Here is a 16244-nt window from a genome sequence, read left to right as displayed (position 1 = left end):
GCAGCGGGCATGATCACTGTTGAGCATTGAGTCTTTGCAGTACTTGGGCTTAAACCTGGGACTTGATAATAGCATTTTTTCTTTTCTCATCAGGATTAATAAAATATAACAGCCTTTAAAGTGTGTTCTCTCTCATGTGAACTCATGCATAACATATTCTAAATAGACTTGCCTTGTTTGAATACGTGTAACTATAATAAACAGCCATTTACTGCTCATTTTTAGTTTATAATTTTCTGAAATGTATAGTTATCAGTAAATGTTTTACTGAAGAAGAAAGGCAGTGAAAAAGCTAAGGCTAAAAAACATTATATGCCTTTTCTAAATGTTCCCTCCTTCACCTGCCACGGATTAGAGTAGTTGGTATGATTAACATAGTTTGCCTCCTGATTTTGCATTCTGGAGACAAATTTCTGTCAGAGGCTAGCTATGGTACTATAGAACACATTTCATTTGCAACTTTTTTAAAAAATGAGGTTTTGTATAAATAAGCCAATCCTCAGTATCTTAAGGGAATTATTTTCATTTATTTTATTTTATTTATTTTAAAATATTTCTATCCAGCCCTTCTACCTTATAATAGGGCACTCAGGGTGGCTTACAAAAATAAAATCAAACACGTACATAATAAAATTGTAAACAGTAAAATCACAAAAACATTAAAATAAATTAAAATACAATTAAAATACAATATATATATACATATATATAGGGAGTGGTACTAAAAGGACTACAAAGGTAAAATTTAACATAGAAGGCATAAAATCAGTGTCAGGCTCTACATTCAGTCCCTCCCAAAGGCTCTCCGGAACAAGATTGTTTTCAGAAGTCTCCAGAAAACCAACAGGGAGGGAGCAGAGCAGTCTTCTTGGGGTAGGGTATTCCAAAGCTTGGGGGCCACAGCTGAAAAAGCTCTCTCCCGCATGTCTGTCAGTCTAATATATTTTATTCCAGGCACGCAGGGGAGACCAGAGGCAGATGATCTTAAATCCCGGGCAGGTACATATGGGCATAAGCGGTCCCTCAGATATATTGGTCCAAGGCCATTTAGGGCTTTAAAGGTCAGAACCAGCACTTTGAATTGGGCCCGGTAACAAATTGGGAGCCAGTGGAGTCAATAAAGCACAGGTGTGATATGCTCCCTGCGCCATGCTTCAGTTAACATTCTGGCTGCTGAATTTTGAACCAACTGCAATTTCTCAACCATTTTCAAAGGCAGCCCCACATAGAGTGTGTTACAGTAATCAAGCCTCAATGTCACCAATGAATGTGTCACTGTGGTCAAGTCAACTGCCTCCAGGAACAGACGCAGCTGGTAGACCAGTTTGAGTTGGCCAAAAGCACTCCTGGCTACCGCACCCGCCTGATATTCAAGCAGCAGGGCAGGATCCAGGAGGACTCCCAAACTGCAGACCTGCTCCTTGAAGGGGAGTGCAACCCCATCCCTGGTGCAGTTTTTCCCTTGACCAGCAGTACTTCCTTCTTGTCTGGGTTAAGTTTCAGTTTGTTTGCCCACATCCAGCCCTTCACAGCCTCCAGGCACTGGTTTAGGATGAGCACTCCTTCCCTGCAGTCAGGTGGTAAGGAGAGATAGAGCTGAGTGTCATCAGCTTATTGATGACATTATACTCCAAATCTCCGGATGACCTCTCAGTGGTTTCATATAAATGTTAAAGAGCATGTGAGACAGAATGGAACCTTGCAGTACCCCACAGGCCAATGGCCAGGGGGTTGAGCAGTAGTCTCCCAGCACCACTTTCTGGGTCCTGTCCATCAGGTAGGACCGGAGCCACCGTAAAACAGTGCCTCCCATCCCAGCTAGACAGCCCAGAAGGATACCATGGTTGATCGTATCGAAGGCTGCTAAAAGGTCCAGCAGCACCAACAGGGATGCGCTACCCCATTCTGATGACCGGCATAGGTCATCAAGCAGGGCAACCAAGGCAGTCTCTGTCCCATGACTAGGCCTGAAGCCTGATTGAAAAGGGTCTAGGTAGTCTGATTCATCCAGGAAAACTTGGAGCTGAGCAGCCACTACCCTGTCAATCACCTTGCCCAGAAATTAAGCCCATATTTTGTGTCAGTGGAATTTGACTCACAAATAAGATGTGACTACCCCTTGGGACGGCTTAGGTCCAGGCTATCTATCAGACCATATCTCCCTGTATGAACCTGCCCAGGCCCTGAGATCTTCAGGAGAGGCCCTTCTCTCAATACTCATGCCCTCTCAAGTACCACTGGTGGGGACGCGTGATAGGGCCTTCTCGGTGGCTGCCCCTAGGGTTTGGAATTCCCTTCCCAGGAATGTAAGAATGACCCCCTTCTTGCAGTCCTTCCGGCCTCAAGGAAAGACCTTTCTATTCCAACAAGCCTTTGGTGTTGACGGCTGCTAAAGATAGGGCTTGACGGGAACTGCATTGCTAATGCCTAATTCCTCCATTTTTAAACTGGTTTTTTGATTGTCTTTTAGCTATAAGTATGAATGGTTTTAATATTGGAATTAGTTTAATTTATTTTAATCTAGGCTCTGTATGTTTTAATTATATGTGTTTTTTATCTGGAAGCCGCCACGAGTTCCAGTTTTGGAAGGATGGCGGGGTATAAATAAAGACAATAATAATAATATAATTGGGAATACAAATCAAGGCATTTAATTTTCCCCAAGGCTTACAGCAATTCCCTTAGAGATGCTATTACCATTGCCAATATATTAATGTGTATCATTGCCAGTGCTGCTTTATACTCTGTCATTACTGTCAACAATTTGGGATTGCTAAATAGAAATGAAGGGAAATGGCATGGGATTGCTGATCCGATTAAATAGCGACTAAGACTCCAAATGTGGGGATTACCTATATTAATTGTTTCCGATATGAACCGGCCCGTGCACTACGTTCTGCTACGAAGGCCCTCCTCCGGGTTCCAACTCACAGGGAGACCCGGAGGGTGATGACAAGATCTAGGGCCTTCTCAGTGGTGGCCCCCGAACTATGGAACAGTCTCCCCGAGGAAGTACGCCTGGCGCTGACTCTGCTCTCCTTCCGGCGCCAGGTCAAAACCTTCCTATTCTCTGAAGCATTTTAAGTTACACTGATTTACTTTTTAAAATGTTTATTGTATTGGATTGTTGATTGTATTTTAGTATTATTTTGTTATTCATTGTATTTTTATGCTATTTTATGTTCACCGCCCAGAGCGCTATTGCTAGTTGGGCGGTATATAAATTTAATAAATAAATAATAAATGCTGCATTAGAAGTCTGGGTTGCTACCTTTTCTTAATTGGCCCTGTCTCTGTGCCTTTGACAACAACCTGACACACAGCTCTTTTTACCACCTATCTCCATACCCCAAATCTCCACATGCTAAATTTCTCTATCTCAGGCTGCTGCTATAGGAACAAAAGTAAAACCAGTAAAAAAAGGTGGCAGCCCTATTCTGAACATTGGTGGCACTTAATAGTACGGATACCAGAACACAAATTTTACTGTTCTCTTGTCATGTCTGAAGTGAGCAGATTGTAAAATGTTCTCCCTTCTAAAGTACTTGGAGGCAAAGGCTGATATTTTCTCACTCCATGTGGTTGAGATTTTAAAGGGACACATGTCAGCCTTTACATGTGTGAATCCGCATTAGACAAGAGATACATATTTTTTGAACTTAGGCATTTGTCTCCAAGGACGAAATCGAAAATGAGAATCCTGAAACGTACATTTAAGAGCAATACAGTCATACTCATGTACTACAAATTGTGAATCTCTGGCTCATCCTGAATCTCATACTTGTAAAATTCATCATCATCAGTTAATTACCAAATGTCTCTGTGTTTTGTTTTGTTTTAGATGCCTGACCAGTTTGATCAGAATGTGGTGTTGAACCAGCTGCGTTACTCTGGTATGCTTGAGACTGTGCGGATACGAAGGGCTGGTTTCCCAGTCCGGAGGCCGTTTCAGGATTTTCATAAAAGGTAAGCCTACTTCTTTTTATTTTTTTATTTTTAAGATAAAGAAGAATTTTAGATGAGATGTGTGGTCCAAGTGGAGCAGGTTGTTGTTGTTGTTGTTTTTAAAAAGGAAATCACATTGCTTTGTTTTCCCAGGTACAAAGTCCTGATGAGAAATTTGACTCTTCCTGAAGATTTAAGAGGAAAGTGTACTGCTCTCCTTCATTTGTATGATAGCACAACCACTGAATGGCAGCTTGGAAAATCTAAGGTACAAGAGACATGACTTGCTAATGCAAAAACTAAAGTGGCTATTAAAGCAGCTTCTTGCTGTGTTGCTGTTGTGTATTAACACACAATGGGAGCTAGACCTTGCCAAGTGTCTTTGCTTGAGTTCCTAATCCAGCAAAATGTTAGCAGTTGGTATATTTGCACCTGCAATAGCAAACAGCACTATTTTTATCCCAGCAGCAAGCTATCTAATTTCTGTATTGTCCACCTGAGTAGGAACTCTGTGAATTTACTCGTTGTGGACTTTCTGTAATTCCACACAAATAAAGTAAAAATGTAAATATCTAAACCATGGAAAATGTTTTCTTCCTGGCTAACTAGGGTGTCAACACAAAATAACTGAGACTTCCTATCTTACCTTCAAAGATGTCAGATCAATGGCAATCTTGTTAATTGTATTTTTTGCCCAGCCAGCAAACTCTGCTGTACAAGCAAATAATTGTACATATGACAAATATCCTTGCCTCATTACTAACATTTCCCCTCACAACTTGCTTCTCTGTTGTCTGTTGAAACCATATTGGCTTACAGGTTTTTAGTCCAAACTCACAGAACAACAGTATGTGTTTAAGGGAGTGAATGTATTGATTCTTCTCGCGAAGAAAGATAGAGCAGTATAATAATCATTTTGAATCTGAGGACTGAGGACTGAGGACTTAAAGCTTAGGTGCTCAGCTACATTGCACAGTCTGCTAAAGCCCTCTTACAATTGTTGAGAGCCTGACTGAGGAAGCATGGGTCATCTCATTATACCACCAAACAGATGCTCTTGTGTATTCTGAATTGCTAAGTTATACATAGAAGGGTGGTTAACATATGGCTGCAGAGGGCGCATTAGCCTTCCCAACCAGCCAGCGTGACCAATGATCAGGGATGATGGGAGCTGTAGTCCAAAATATCTGTAGGACACTAGTCTGGGGATAGCTCTTATAAGATGGCTCCTGTAAGCTGAGGCCATTATGATCCATATCCCTCTATTATATGGATTATAATATCTAAACTAATATTTCTGCTTGGCAGTGAGTGCAGTCCTTACTCCCATTTCCTACCATATGAAAACTATAGTGGCAGAGCAGACTACTCATTAACAGGCATTAATTGCTCTCTGTGTGTATGTGTGAGAGAGAGAAATACATTTTTAAAATCTTGGTTGGCTGGCTGTGCAGGAGCTGGAATAGGTCTTGACAGGGCAGTGGAGGACAATATGTCTTTAACCAGTCTCCTGTGTGTGTGTGGCTGTGTGGAATATCACAAATATTGAAGGCCTTCCTCTCTAGTAAATAGAAAAGTGGACCCATGTGAGGGCTGATATTTATTTAGAACAGCCTTAGCCCATTTTCTCTCGGACACTCAAAGTGACTTACAAATGAGGGAGAAATTTGATTGTCTTCACATTTATAGACGAGCTTATCTAACTCACATTTTCTGAAACAATACATGAACCGAAGCAAAGCCATCCTTCTAAATTCGCACTTCTCTGGATTTTGCAATGCAATTCTCCAGCCAAGTAATGGGGGGGGGGGGAAATGTATACATTAGTGAAAATAGCATACAACAATGCTTTATGTAAGGGAAAACTGCATTTAAAATTGTGTATATGAGGCAAAATAGCATTGAAATATGTATATGTTAGGAAAAAGTGCACTAAAATGTTGCTGAATTATCATGAAAACTTATTTTTAAACATTCACAGACTGATGTGGAAATGTGGAGAACTGAACTAAAGAGTGGGAAAATGAGAAACAGACAAACTGAAATTGACAAACTTACAATAAATGTATCTAATGACAAAGAGAGCCCAATGCTTATGTTGTTGCGCTTATTTTAAAGGTGTTTCTTCGTGAATCTTTGGAACACAAACTGGAAAAACAGCGAGAGTTAGAGTTTGGCAAAGCAGCCATGATCATCCGAGCACATGTCTTGGGCTATGTGGCACGGTATGTAACTAGGAGCTGCCTTCCACTGCATCAGACCAGTAGACCATCTAATTCAGCATTGCCAATTATGACTAACAGGTCTCAAAACCCACCTAAGTGTGGGATCTCAGACTTTCCCAGTCTTGGTAGTCAGGACATAAGATTAACAAAAGATTGAATTGGAATCTCATCTGTGCAATTGCAGCGGAAGCTACAGACCCCCCTCCCTGTGTTGCATGTAAGGCATGGATATGAATTGATAAACTGCATGCTCGGGGTTCCCCTTCTTTGGGATGAGGATTTTTCAAGCCATGAATGGCTTTTAGACTTCCAAGTTTCTTTCTCTCTCTTTTTAACTTCTAAAAGATAAATTCATTGATCTTAATAAGCAACTCACGAAGACACAGAGGAGGATCAGAAGAAAACTTCTAGTACATTAGTGTACTCTTGGGCGGCATTCTGTTTTCCAGACGGTGCAGGGGACAAAAGAATATTTTGCCACACAAACTAACACCCTGATGGATGATTGGGCTCTGTAAAAAAGATGATGCCATTTAGCAGCAGGATCTTCACTGTCATATACAGGTGGTGCCTGGGCAATTCATTAATAATCCCAAAAGATATAACAATAAAATGTTTTTGTGGAGTATCTTTCTTTCTTACAACCTGAAAAAGTTTTTCTTATTCTAAGGAATAATTTACATTTTATTTTCATTATGTGGAGTCTGACAGAGTTTGAAACTGATTATGTAGAGATTTCACATAAAATGGCCTTTGCATAATGGTATTTCCCAAGAGAGTGTATGTGGGGCTTGTGCTGTACTACCACAAGAGGAACAACACAGTGGTAACATAGAGATGCTCTGCATCATGCAGAAGAACAGATAATGTTAACTGGGTTTATATGGCACAGTGGTGTTGGAGAAAAACCATTATGGGGAACTATATTCAAGCATTCTCTATGTGGCATAGACCAGAAGTTCCCAAACTGTGGTCCATGGGTTCATGCTAGTGACCCACGGTGTGTCTTTGAAGAACAGCAGCTGCTCTATCATAATCTACGTCTGGGCTTTGCATTGTATGTTGTGTCCCCCACGGTTGTCCTCCACGGTTGTCCCCCACGGTTATCAAAGCAATCAGCAGTGTCCTTGTCTCTTTCCTGTCTTTTACCCAGCCCTAGCCACAGTGTCCACGGAAGGCAGGTAGCCAGCATTCTCATCAGGACTGACATCAGTTCTGGTGCCCCTTCCCATGCTTTCTCTCTTTTGCTGTTTGTGTGTGCGCACCAAGAGTCCATCCAGGCATGAAGTCAGTCAGACAAATGAGAGCTTGACAAACAGTGCTCTCAATTTCTGAACCTATCACAGTTGCTTTCATTCCCTTCTTATATCCTCCACACTTCCCCGCCCCTTTCATGCCCCCCTTTTGAAGCAGAAGCCTCCTTTCCTCCTCAACAGCCTGGACATTCTCAGTATGATTGGTATCATTGAGAAGCACCAGGAAAGGAGGGATAAAACAGATAAGGATGCCCAGATTGTGAACTGTGATGCTTACTTGCGAGTAAGCTCAGTATAGAACACAGGCTTCCTTTTGAGTAAAGGTGCACGGGATCACGCTTCTAGGGCTGAAGTCCTATGTACATCTGCCACTGATCTTGGTGGGGCTTGCTTCTAAGTAAATATGCATGGGATCAACTGCATGATGAGAGTTGGGGGTGGAGAGAGACAAAAGTGCAGTTATGTTTGTGAGAGAAAGGATAACAAGGTTTAAAGAGATTTTTGTAGATAACTGAGATCATGTATGTGGAATGCTTTGAGTACAGGCCCTTTCCCACCTCTTAAACTAGGTGTTTCCAAACTGTGGTCCATGGACCACCCGTGGTCTATGAGCTTCATTCAGGTGGTCCACACAGTGTCTGTGGATTTGTGGTTCAACACAGGAGATGACTCATCCATCACATGTTCATACTGAGTTTAAATTGTATTATAATTGTTTCTTTTATTTCTTGTATTTTATCGTATTACAGTTTGAATTCTATGGAATACATAATGAAATACAATATATAAGAAATAAAAGAAGCAAAAAATATATTTAAAAGCCAAACAGCATCTAGCACAGCACATGACAATTGCTACAACAGGCAGAAAAATCATCAGATGGTCCTCCAAGACCCTCAGCAATTTTCAAGTGGTCCATAGGAAGAAAGGTTTGGGAACCACTGGCATAGACAATACATTGTTGGCCCCACACTATATGAATATTTCCTTTTGGTTGTGGTTTGCAGATCCCTTACTTGGGTGCAATCCCAACTTATTTTATTTGTGCTATTTAGAGAAAGGAGATTTGTAGCCTTAGTGTGTTCGCTGTGGCAAAAGGAAGGAAAAGACCCAACAGACCAAGCCATTTAGTTTGCTTTTTTCTCCAAGACACAAAAGAACAAAAGAACTAGGTGACTGAATTAAGACATTTTGTTTGCTCGCTTGAAGTCATGCATTATGTACTAGAGGCTGAGTAGTAGATCCCATCTGTTTACTCCTCCCATAAGTCAACAGAGGGATGTTCAATAGCTGTTTGTGCAATGAGGTCATTTCTTTTCATGTGTTTATTAGTCCTACCTATATATCTTGAATGGCATGTTTCTAAAAGAGCAAAATTTATTTTCGTATGGACAAAAGCTATCCTGCTGTATGCAACTTTCTTTCATTGTGTCAGGGTATATCTATCAAACAAGCTTGGTGGATTACAAATAGATGTTATTAGACAGTAGCATAAAATGTTTGCACAGTCAAGATGTATCTTTTTCTACTCCAGAGTTTAAGTCTAGTCTTCCTATGGGAACAGTAACATGAGCCACAATGAAAGAATGTTCATGGGAGCAGAATTCATATTTATTTAATATTAATAGAAGCTTGACTGTAATAAAAACTAAGCAGTTTATAAAAAAAACATTAAAATTATTAATAAAAGACTGTTAAAAACAGATATTTAAAACATTCAAAAGATAATTGAAATCGACAATAAGCTAAAAAGAGAGCAAAACACACGTATACTTTCTACATGTCTGGATAGGCTTTCCTAAGCAAATATTACTGTCCAAAGCTCCCCTGTATTGGTCAGAAGCTTTCATTTATGCCACCACTGTAGATGGTTTCTTTTTTTTTTTTTCAATAATTTTTATTCAGATTTTCATAAAACATACAAGACAAAATCATAAAACATTCAAAGACAAAAAACAAAATCAAAAATAGTTAAACAAAAAGAAAAAAAGAAAAGAAAAAACAAAAATAAAAAATAAAGAGTAAAATATTGACTTCCCATTTGTCAAAGATCAAATCAGTTATAAGTCTATAATATATAACAATCCTGTCTCTTAAGTCATATTATAAAATCACTTTCCTCCAGTAGTTATCTTACTTAATCATCAAATCTCATAAACATTACTTTATTCTTTCCACAAAAAGTCAAAGAGAGGTTTCAATTCTTTAAGAAATATATCTATCAATTTTTTTTTCCAGATAAGCATATCGATTAATCCATCTCATTACTAATTATGATAATCTTATTGTCATAACCATAGTCAAAATAAACATTTCAATTAATCCATCACATCAGAATCTGTTAGGTTCAATAATTTCAGTAGCCATTGTTCTATTATCTCTATTAGTTCCATTTTCCATCTTCCATCTTCAGTAGTCTTGTTAAGTCCAGTAATTTCAATGTCCAATCTTCCATTATCAGTATTCCATAATAATCTTGCTGTCAAAGCCATAGTCATATAGTAAGAGTCTGATGGGAATTACCTCTATCCCAAATATTTTCTTGCCATCCATTCTGAATAGGTTGCTGAAATACTGCTGTAAAATCATATCTCTGTTCTTTTTTTCAAAATACACTGGGTCATCTCTTAAAAGTTTTTCCATTGTCACATGGCTGCAGTTAATTCCATAGATTTTCTCTATATTGGGCTCCATCACATCATTCCAGTCCAGAAGATTATCCATGCCATTGATAACTTTATCTCTAGAATCTTCATTCATTTCTTCAGAGATAACATTGAGTTCCAAACAATAGATTTTATTTCTAAAGTCCATAGACTCCAAATCTTGTTCCTGTTCCACGTTGGTTCCAATCTCCGGGATCTCCTCTCTCACAGGGACCCCTATTCCAATCTCCGGGATCTCCTCTCTCACAGGGACCCCTGTTCCAATCTCCGGGGTCTCCTCTCTCACAGGGACCCCTTCCAGGGTCACCTCTCTCACAGGGACCCTTATATCTTTAATCTCCTGCTTCATTTTACTCAATTCAATTTTCATTATCTCAATCTCATCCATTATTTTCTGAAACATAGTTATTTCCAGATTTTCAGCCACTTTCTTAATTGCCATTTTAAAAGAAAAATATAGGAAAACCACTTCTTATTTCAGCAACAATTGGGTTAATACTCCAAACTTGGTGACATCACAGTATAAACAGAGCAGACAGCCTTATCTCTCCAATAGTTAAGTAAACAAAATGCAGTTCCCAGGATCGAAACAATTAATGGCAATCGTCAAGAAACAGATTCGTCAAAATAAAATAGACCAAAAAGAGAGTAGTCTCAAAACAGTATAATATTTTTCAAAATAAAAATCTGGAATAGAAATCCCTCTTCTGTGTATATCTTTAGAATGCAAATCCAGGACAGCTTTTTGCAACAAAAACAGAGATAAGCTATTAATTAGTGCGTAGCAGAGAGAAGTTATGGCTCCCCAGTGAGATGTCAAAAACTGATCAATCTGGCAAATCTCTTTTAAACAGCAACAATTTAAGTCAAGTAAAAGAAAAATATAGAAAGAAGGGTGCTTGCCTGTTAGTGCGTTCTCTCTTAGAAGATAAGATGAACGTTCGCTTTAACAGATAGAGCTTGCTGTTGAAAATCCGTCCCACCTTCGTCGGCTGGACCTCGTCCCATAAATTAATGAGATCTGGTCGTCCCAACAAAAATAGGCTTTGAGGTTAATCTCTTCGTTTCTCCCTACCCGGGAGAAGTTTAATCAGTCAAAAAAAAAAGAAAAAACTGACTGATATATCTGAATAAGCTTCTTTTGAGGCAGGAGCCCGTCTCAAAAGCAGGCACAGGCTAAGTCACCCTTCCCGGAAGTCTGTAGATGGTTTCAATAGTTGGTTCATCACACTTCTCATAGACACATCTCTGTCTCATTTCAGAAAGCACTACAGAAAAGTTCTTTACTGTGTGGTTATCATACAGAAGAACTACCGAGCTTTTCACTTAAGAAGGAAATACTTACTCCTGAAGAAAGCAACCATCACTTTCCAGAAACAGCTGCGAGGCCAAATTGCCCGCCGTGTTTACAAAAGGTTACTGGAAGAGAAACGACAACAAGAGGAAGAAAAGAGAAAGGAAGAAGAGGAAAGGTATGGAATGCAGTGTTACTTGGCAATACCTGGTAAGCAACTTAGGTTTCATGCAAATTAACTACAGCAGCCTTTTTAACTTTGTGCAGGTTACTATTGAGCACATTGTTTTCAGAAGCTACATCTTAAAAAACTAGATCCCCAACTAATGATGTCTTTATTTTGATTCATTTCTGACATTTACTTACTATCCTTTTAGAATGCGACAAAAGCAGGAAGCAGACCATCTTGCTCGGCAGGTAAGCTATATTAATATTGTCCTGCTTTTTTGTGTTTTAATGACTTGTATGATAGGTTATTCATTTGGTAGGGAAAGCTTCATATGGTTGTGGTGGGGGAGTAGTTCTCCCCTTCCGCAGCAGGCTACCTGCCGCAGATCGCAGGGAGGGAGCTGCCTGCCCGCCTGCACCTGCTCGCTCGCCCTCCCCTGCCTCCCTGGCTCATCCCCCCCTTGCCCGCTCGCTCACCGTCCACCAGCTCCCTGGCTTGTCCCCCCTTGCCTGCTGGCTCACTCACTCGCCCTCCGCCGGCTCCCTCACCTGCCCCCCCTTGCCCGCTCGCCATCCCCCCTGCCTGCTCGCCATCCCCCTTGCCTGCTCGCTTGCTCGCTATCGCCACCTCCCGGCTCTTCCCCCTTGCCTGCTCGCCCTCCCCCCTGCGTGTTCACGCACTCGCTCACTCTCTGCCACCTCCCTCACTCGTCCCCCCTTGCCCGCTCGCCCTCCCCTCTGCCTGTTCTCACACTCACTCGCTCCCTGTCACCTCACTCACTCGTCTCACCTTGCCTGCTCGCTCTTCTCCCTGTCTGTTCGCATGTTCACTCGCCCTCCGCCACCTCCCTCAACAATAAAATGGCGCTGGACGCCCTTCTCAGACTCAGCTGCTGAGCGCATCATCAGAGCTTGGAAACGTTTCTTTTTTGAACTACAACTCCTATTAGGCCAACTGTAGTTTAAAAAAGGAATGTTTCCAAGCTCTGATGATGCGCTCAGGTCGTCGGGCGCCATCAGTTTGTGCACTCAGCGTCTCTCTTTTCCAAGCTCTTCGCATCATACTGCAAAATTGCTGCAAAACCGGAACAAGCGCCAAACATATGGGACATGGACACAATTCAAAACCGCCGCATTAGTGAAGTGCTGGAAAGCGGGGCCCTACTATAATTGAAAAAGCTGGCAGGACAACTTGATTAAGTTGTTTATGTCTGATTTCTGCATCATACTTCTATTTTCTGGCAAGGTTTTTAAAGAAGGAATTACACATTACATAAAACATGGGACTGACAAAATTAGCCATCGTCGTTCTCATTCTCTTCATAAAGTACTGTATAATTTGCTCCATGTCTTATTTGATGTATTATACTACCCTGTCCTATGGGCTCAAAATGCCTTATAGTACTTTATAGTAATCTCTCCTATGGACCTGGGTGTGTTATTTTCACAGTTTCCACTTCTTCAGTATGCATTTCAGCATTGAAGGATGGATTTTCAGGGATCACAAGAAATAAAATATGTCAATGCTGAAGTTGTGAAAGAGTCCCCAACAGTTTTATAAGTCTGTAATAAGCATTTGGCAGTGTCAGCTGCTGCAACCATGAGATACCCGGTTCCTCCGCTTCCTCCTCCTCCTCCTCTTCCTTCTTCTTCTTCTTCTATGACTATGAGCATCTATCAGAAGGCCACATACTTCTCTCTGCTCCCTCTCTGGACTCAGGTGTGACTTATTCTTCATCCAGGATGGGGCTCGCATGCTGGATGCTGTCACTGTCCAGCCCATTGCTGATGTGTTTGGAGAGGGAATGCCAGCCAGACGGAGCTACAACATGACAAGCAGTCTCACAGGCCCTTGTCCAGGACCCCACTGTTGTTCAGAATTTAATCGCCTCCAAAAGCAACAGGCAATGATAGGGATGTGGGGGTAGGGAGGTACACAGGATAATGTCAGGACAAAGGGGAAGTTGTACTGCATATTATGGGAAAGGGGCCTCAGGATGAGATTGCCATTTTAATCAGCAGCCTTGTGTTGCCTATAATACATAATACCACCCTTAGACTTGAATACATTTGTGCTTTTTGTGGTATGCAGTATAATGAAATTGACTGTCTTATGTAAAAGCAGGGCGATGAGTTCTTCAAAGTGTACAATGTAGAAGAATCACAGTTGTTTAGCAAGAGAAAGAATAAGGAATCTTGTGTGTCAAAATGCAGGCTGAGGAAGAGAAGCAGCGGCAGGAACTAGCAGCTATTCAGAAAGCCCAAAAGGAAGAAGAGCTAAAGCGAGAGCTGGAGAAGCAAAAGGAAAACAAGCAGGTGGAAGAGATTCTGCGCCTGGAGAAAGAGATTGAAGACCTGCAGCGCATGAAGGAGCAACAAGAACTGTCGCTGACGGAGGCATCACTGCAGAGGCTGCAACAGCTCCGAGATGAGGAATTGAAACGTCTGGAGGATGAAGCCTGCCGAGCAGCACAGGAGTTCTTGGAGTCCCTGAACTTTGACGAAATTGATGAATGCGTCCGAAACATTGAGAGGACGCTCTCTGTAGGCAGCGGTTTCTGTTCAGAGCTTAGTGAGTTGACTGGGAACACAGGTGGTGAAAAACCCAATTTTAATTTCAGTCAGCCATACCCTGAGGAGGAGGTTGATGAGGGCTTTGAAGCAGATGATGACGCATTCAAGGATTCACCTAATCCAAGTGAACATGGTCACTCGGATCAAAGGACAAGTGGCATCAGGACCAGTGATGACTCTTCAGAAGAGGACCCATACATGAATGACACAGTAGTGCTGGCAAGTCCTGCCATGGGCAACACCACACTTATTCCTTCTAGCCATGACTCCCTTAGTCTCCACAACTCCTCCAGTGGTGAATCAACATACTGCATGCCAGAAAATATATCATGCAGGCCCCCAAATTCCACAGACTTAATTTCTCCTGATGGGGACTATGATTATGACCAAGATGACTATGAAGATGGCGCTATCACTTCTGGAAGCAGCGTAACCTTTTCAAATTCTCATAGTAGTCAGTGGTCCCCTGACTATCGCTGTTCTGTGGGGACATACAACAGTTCTGGAGCATACAGATTTAGTTCCGAGGGAGCTCAGTCTTCTGTGAGTATTGTTTTCTTTGTCTTTTGCGGAGAATAAAAATAATGTCCAAATTTCCTGGTTACGTTGTCAAAAGTTAATTCAGCACAGTTCTCTTTTTAAAGGGCTGCTGTTTACTGACAGTCAAGGTATGTAGAGGCACAGCTTTTAAAATAAACTTTATACCAAATTCTTTCCCTAAGTTGCTTGGGGCAGCCTCCTTATTGTTTGTGATCCTTCAATAGTTTTAAGTACACAAAAGGTAATGAAAACATTAATCTAAGAATTAGTATATTCCAAGTGCAGCTTCAGTTAACAGCAAGATTAAAAAATAAAATATTTTTCAATTTTTACTTTAATGGCTGCTGTTCAAATGTGGTTCAAACACCAGTCCTTAAGAGCTCACAGGCCATAACTCCCTGGAACTTAACACAACGATGAAATCAAATTTTTCCCAGAACTGTGTATATCACAACAGGGAAGTACTATGAAAGCCTTCATGGTGTTGAGCACACATCATGAAGGAAAGAATTCCTTCAGCAAAGGAAAAAGTGCATGATGGGTTGAGGTTAAAAGGAAAATAAGCATTTCCTAATATACTGTTCCTAAAAACATAGGGGAGGTTGTTTTGATTTGCTGTACCTTGGAAGTTCATGTCTGCTCATAAGGCTAATCTACTAAAAGTTATGTTCTTTGTAGATTTAATTAGATACTCCCTTTTATCATTAAGATTTTTTAAAAATGGTACATTATAATAGCAACTTTGCAATCACACTTGTAGTGAATTGGTTGCCTATCAAAAAAAAGGACAGGATTAATTTTAGTGACTATGAATGAAGCAACATGTGACCAAAAGGTCACATTATTTTATAGAAGCAAGGTAAATAACCTTAATAGAAAGGGATATAGAAAACTGATCTTTTTGCCAAATGGAATCTATTCTTTTAGGAATGTTCATATTCCCGGTAGCGGGGTAAGGGAGGAAATGTGTGCGAGCTTCCAGAGAGGACCTGTTCAGACATTATTCCACCCTACCCCACTTTTTGGGATTGCCTGTGGGTAATGGGCAGCTGGCTTCAGGCTCAGGCTCTTCCTCCCCTTTTCCATCCACTGATCAGGCAAACAAGGAGATCCTGCTTTTCTAGTAATGTGTCAGTAGAAAATAACATCATCTAAACAGGGCTGGGGTATGATGAAAATGTTCCCTTTTATTCTTTTTCTATCAATTTTCCACGTTATGTTGGTTGATATTCCAGTTTGAAGACAGTGAAGAAGACTTTGACTCGAGGTTTGATACAGATGATGAACTTTCTTACCGGAGGGATTCTGTCTACAGTTGCGTCAGCCTTCCTTATTTCCATAGCTTTTTGTACATGAAAGGTATGGAACAGTCCAGAGTAATGTAAAGAGCTTTCTTTCTTAAAAATTGTGTATTGGTGCTGTGCTTCTTTTTGGGGTGATGTAAAATAGCCAGAAATTACGATAAAATGGAGCCCTTTAATGGTGTTTAGAATAATGCTTTTTTTTTACCAGGCAGAATTCCTGTACTCAATGCTGATGGAAATAGTCTCATCTGTTTTAGTTTTATCTCATCTGT

The 16244-nt window shown here is 40.8% G+C and overlaps 1 protein-coding gene across 7 annotated transcripts in view; it reads left to right on the top strand.

Annotated features, from left to right (window-relative positions):
- MYO10 (myosin X) overlaps nt 1-16244 on the top strand; it is a 246686-nt gene that overhangs the window by 199895 nt on the left and 30547 nt on the right. For all 7 annotated transcript variants that reach the window (XM_061589660.1, XM_061589684.1, XM_061589651.1 and 4 more), the window contains 7 exons: nt 3842-3966; nt 4099-4213; nt 6064-6170; nt 11355-11564; nt 11764-11803; nt 13769-14671; nt 15904-16027. In XM_061589660.1, coding sequence (XP_061445644.1) covers nt 3842-3966; nt 4099-4213; nt 6064-6170; nt 11355-11564; nt 11764-11803; nt 13769-14671; nt 15904-16027 — 1624 coding nt within the window. The remainder of the gene's footprint in view (nt 1-3841; nt 3967-4098; nt 4214-6063; nt 6171-11354; nt 11565-11763; nt 11804-13768; nt 14672-15903; nt 16028-16244) is intronic.

This window comes from Rhineura floridana, chromosome 1 (genome assembly GCF_030035675.1).
Source record: "Rhineura floridana isolate rRhiFlo1 chromosome 1, rRhiFlo1.hap2, whole genome shotgun sequence".
NCBI lineage: Eukaryota > Metazoa > Chordata > Lepidosauria > Squamata > Rhineuridae > Rhineura > Rhineura floridana.
This window is presented reverse-complemented; position numbering and strand designations above follow the sequence as displayed.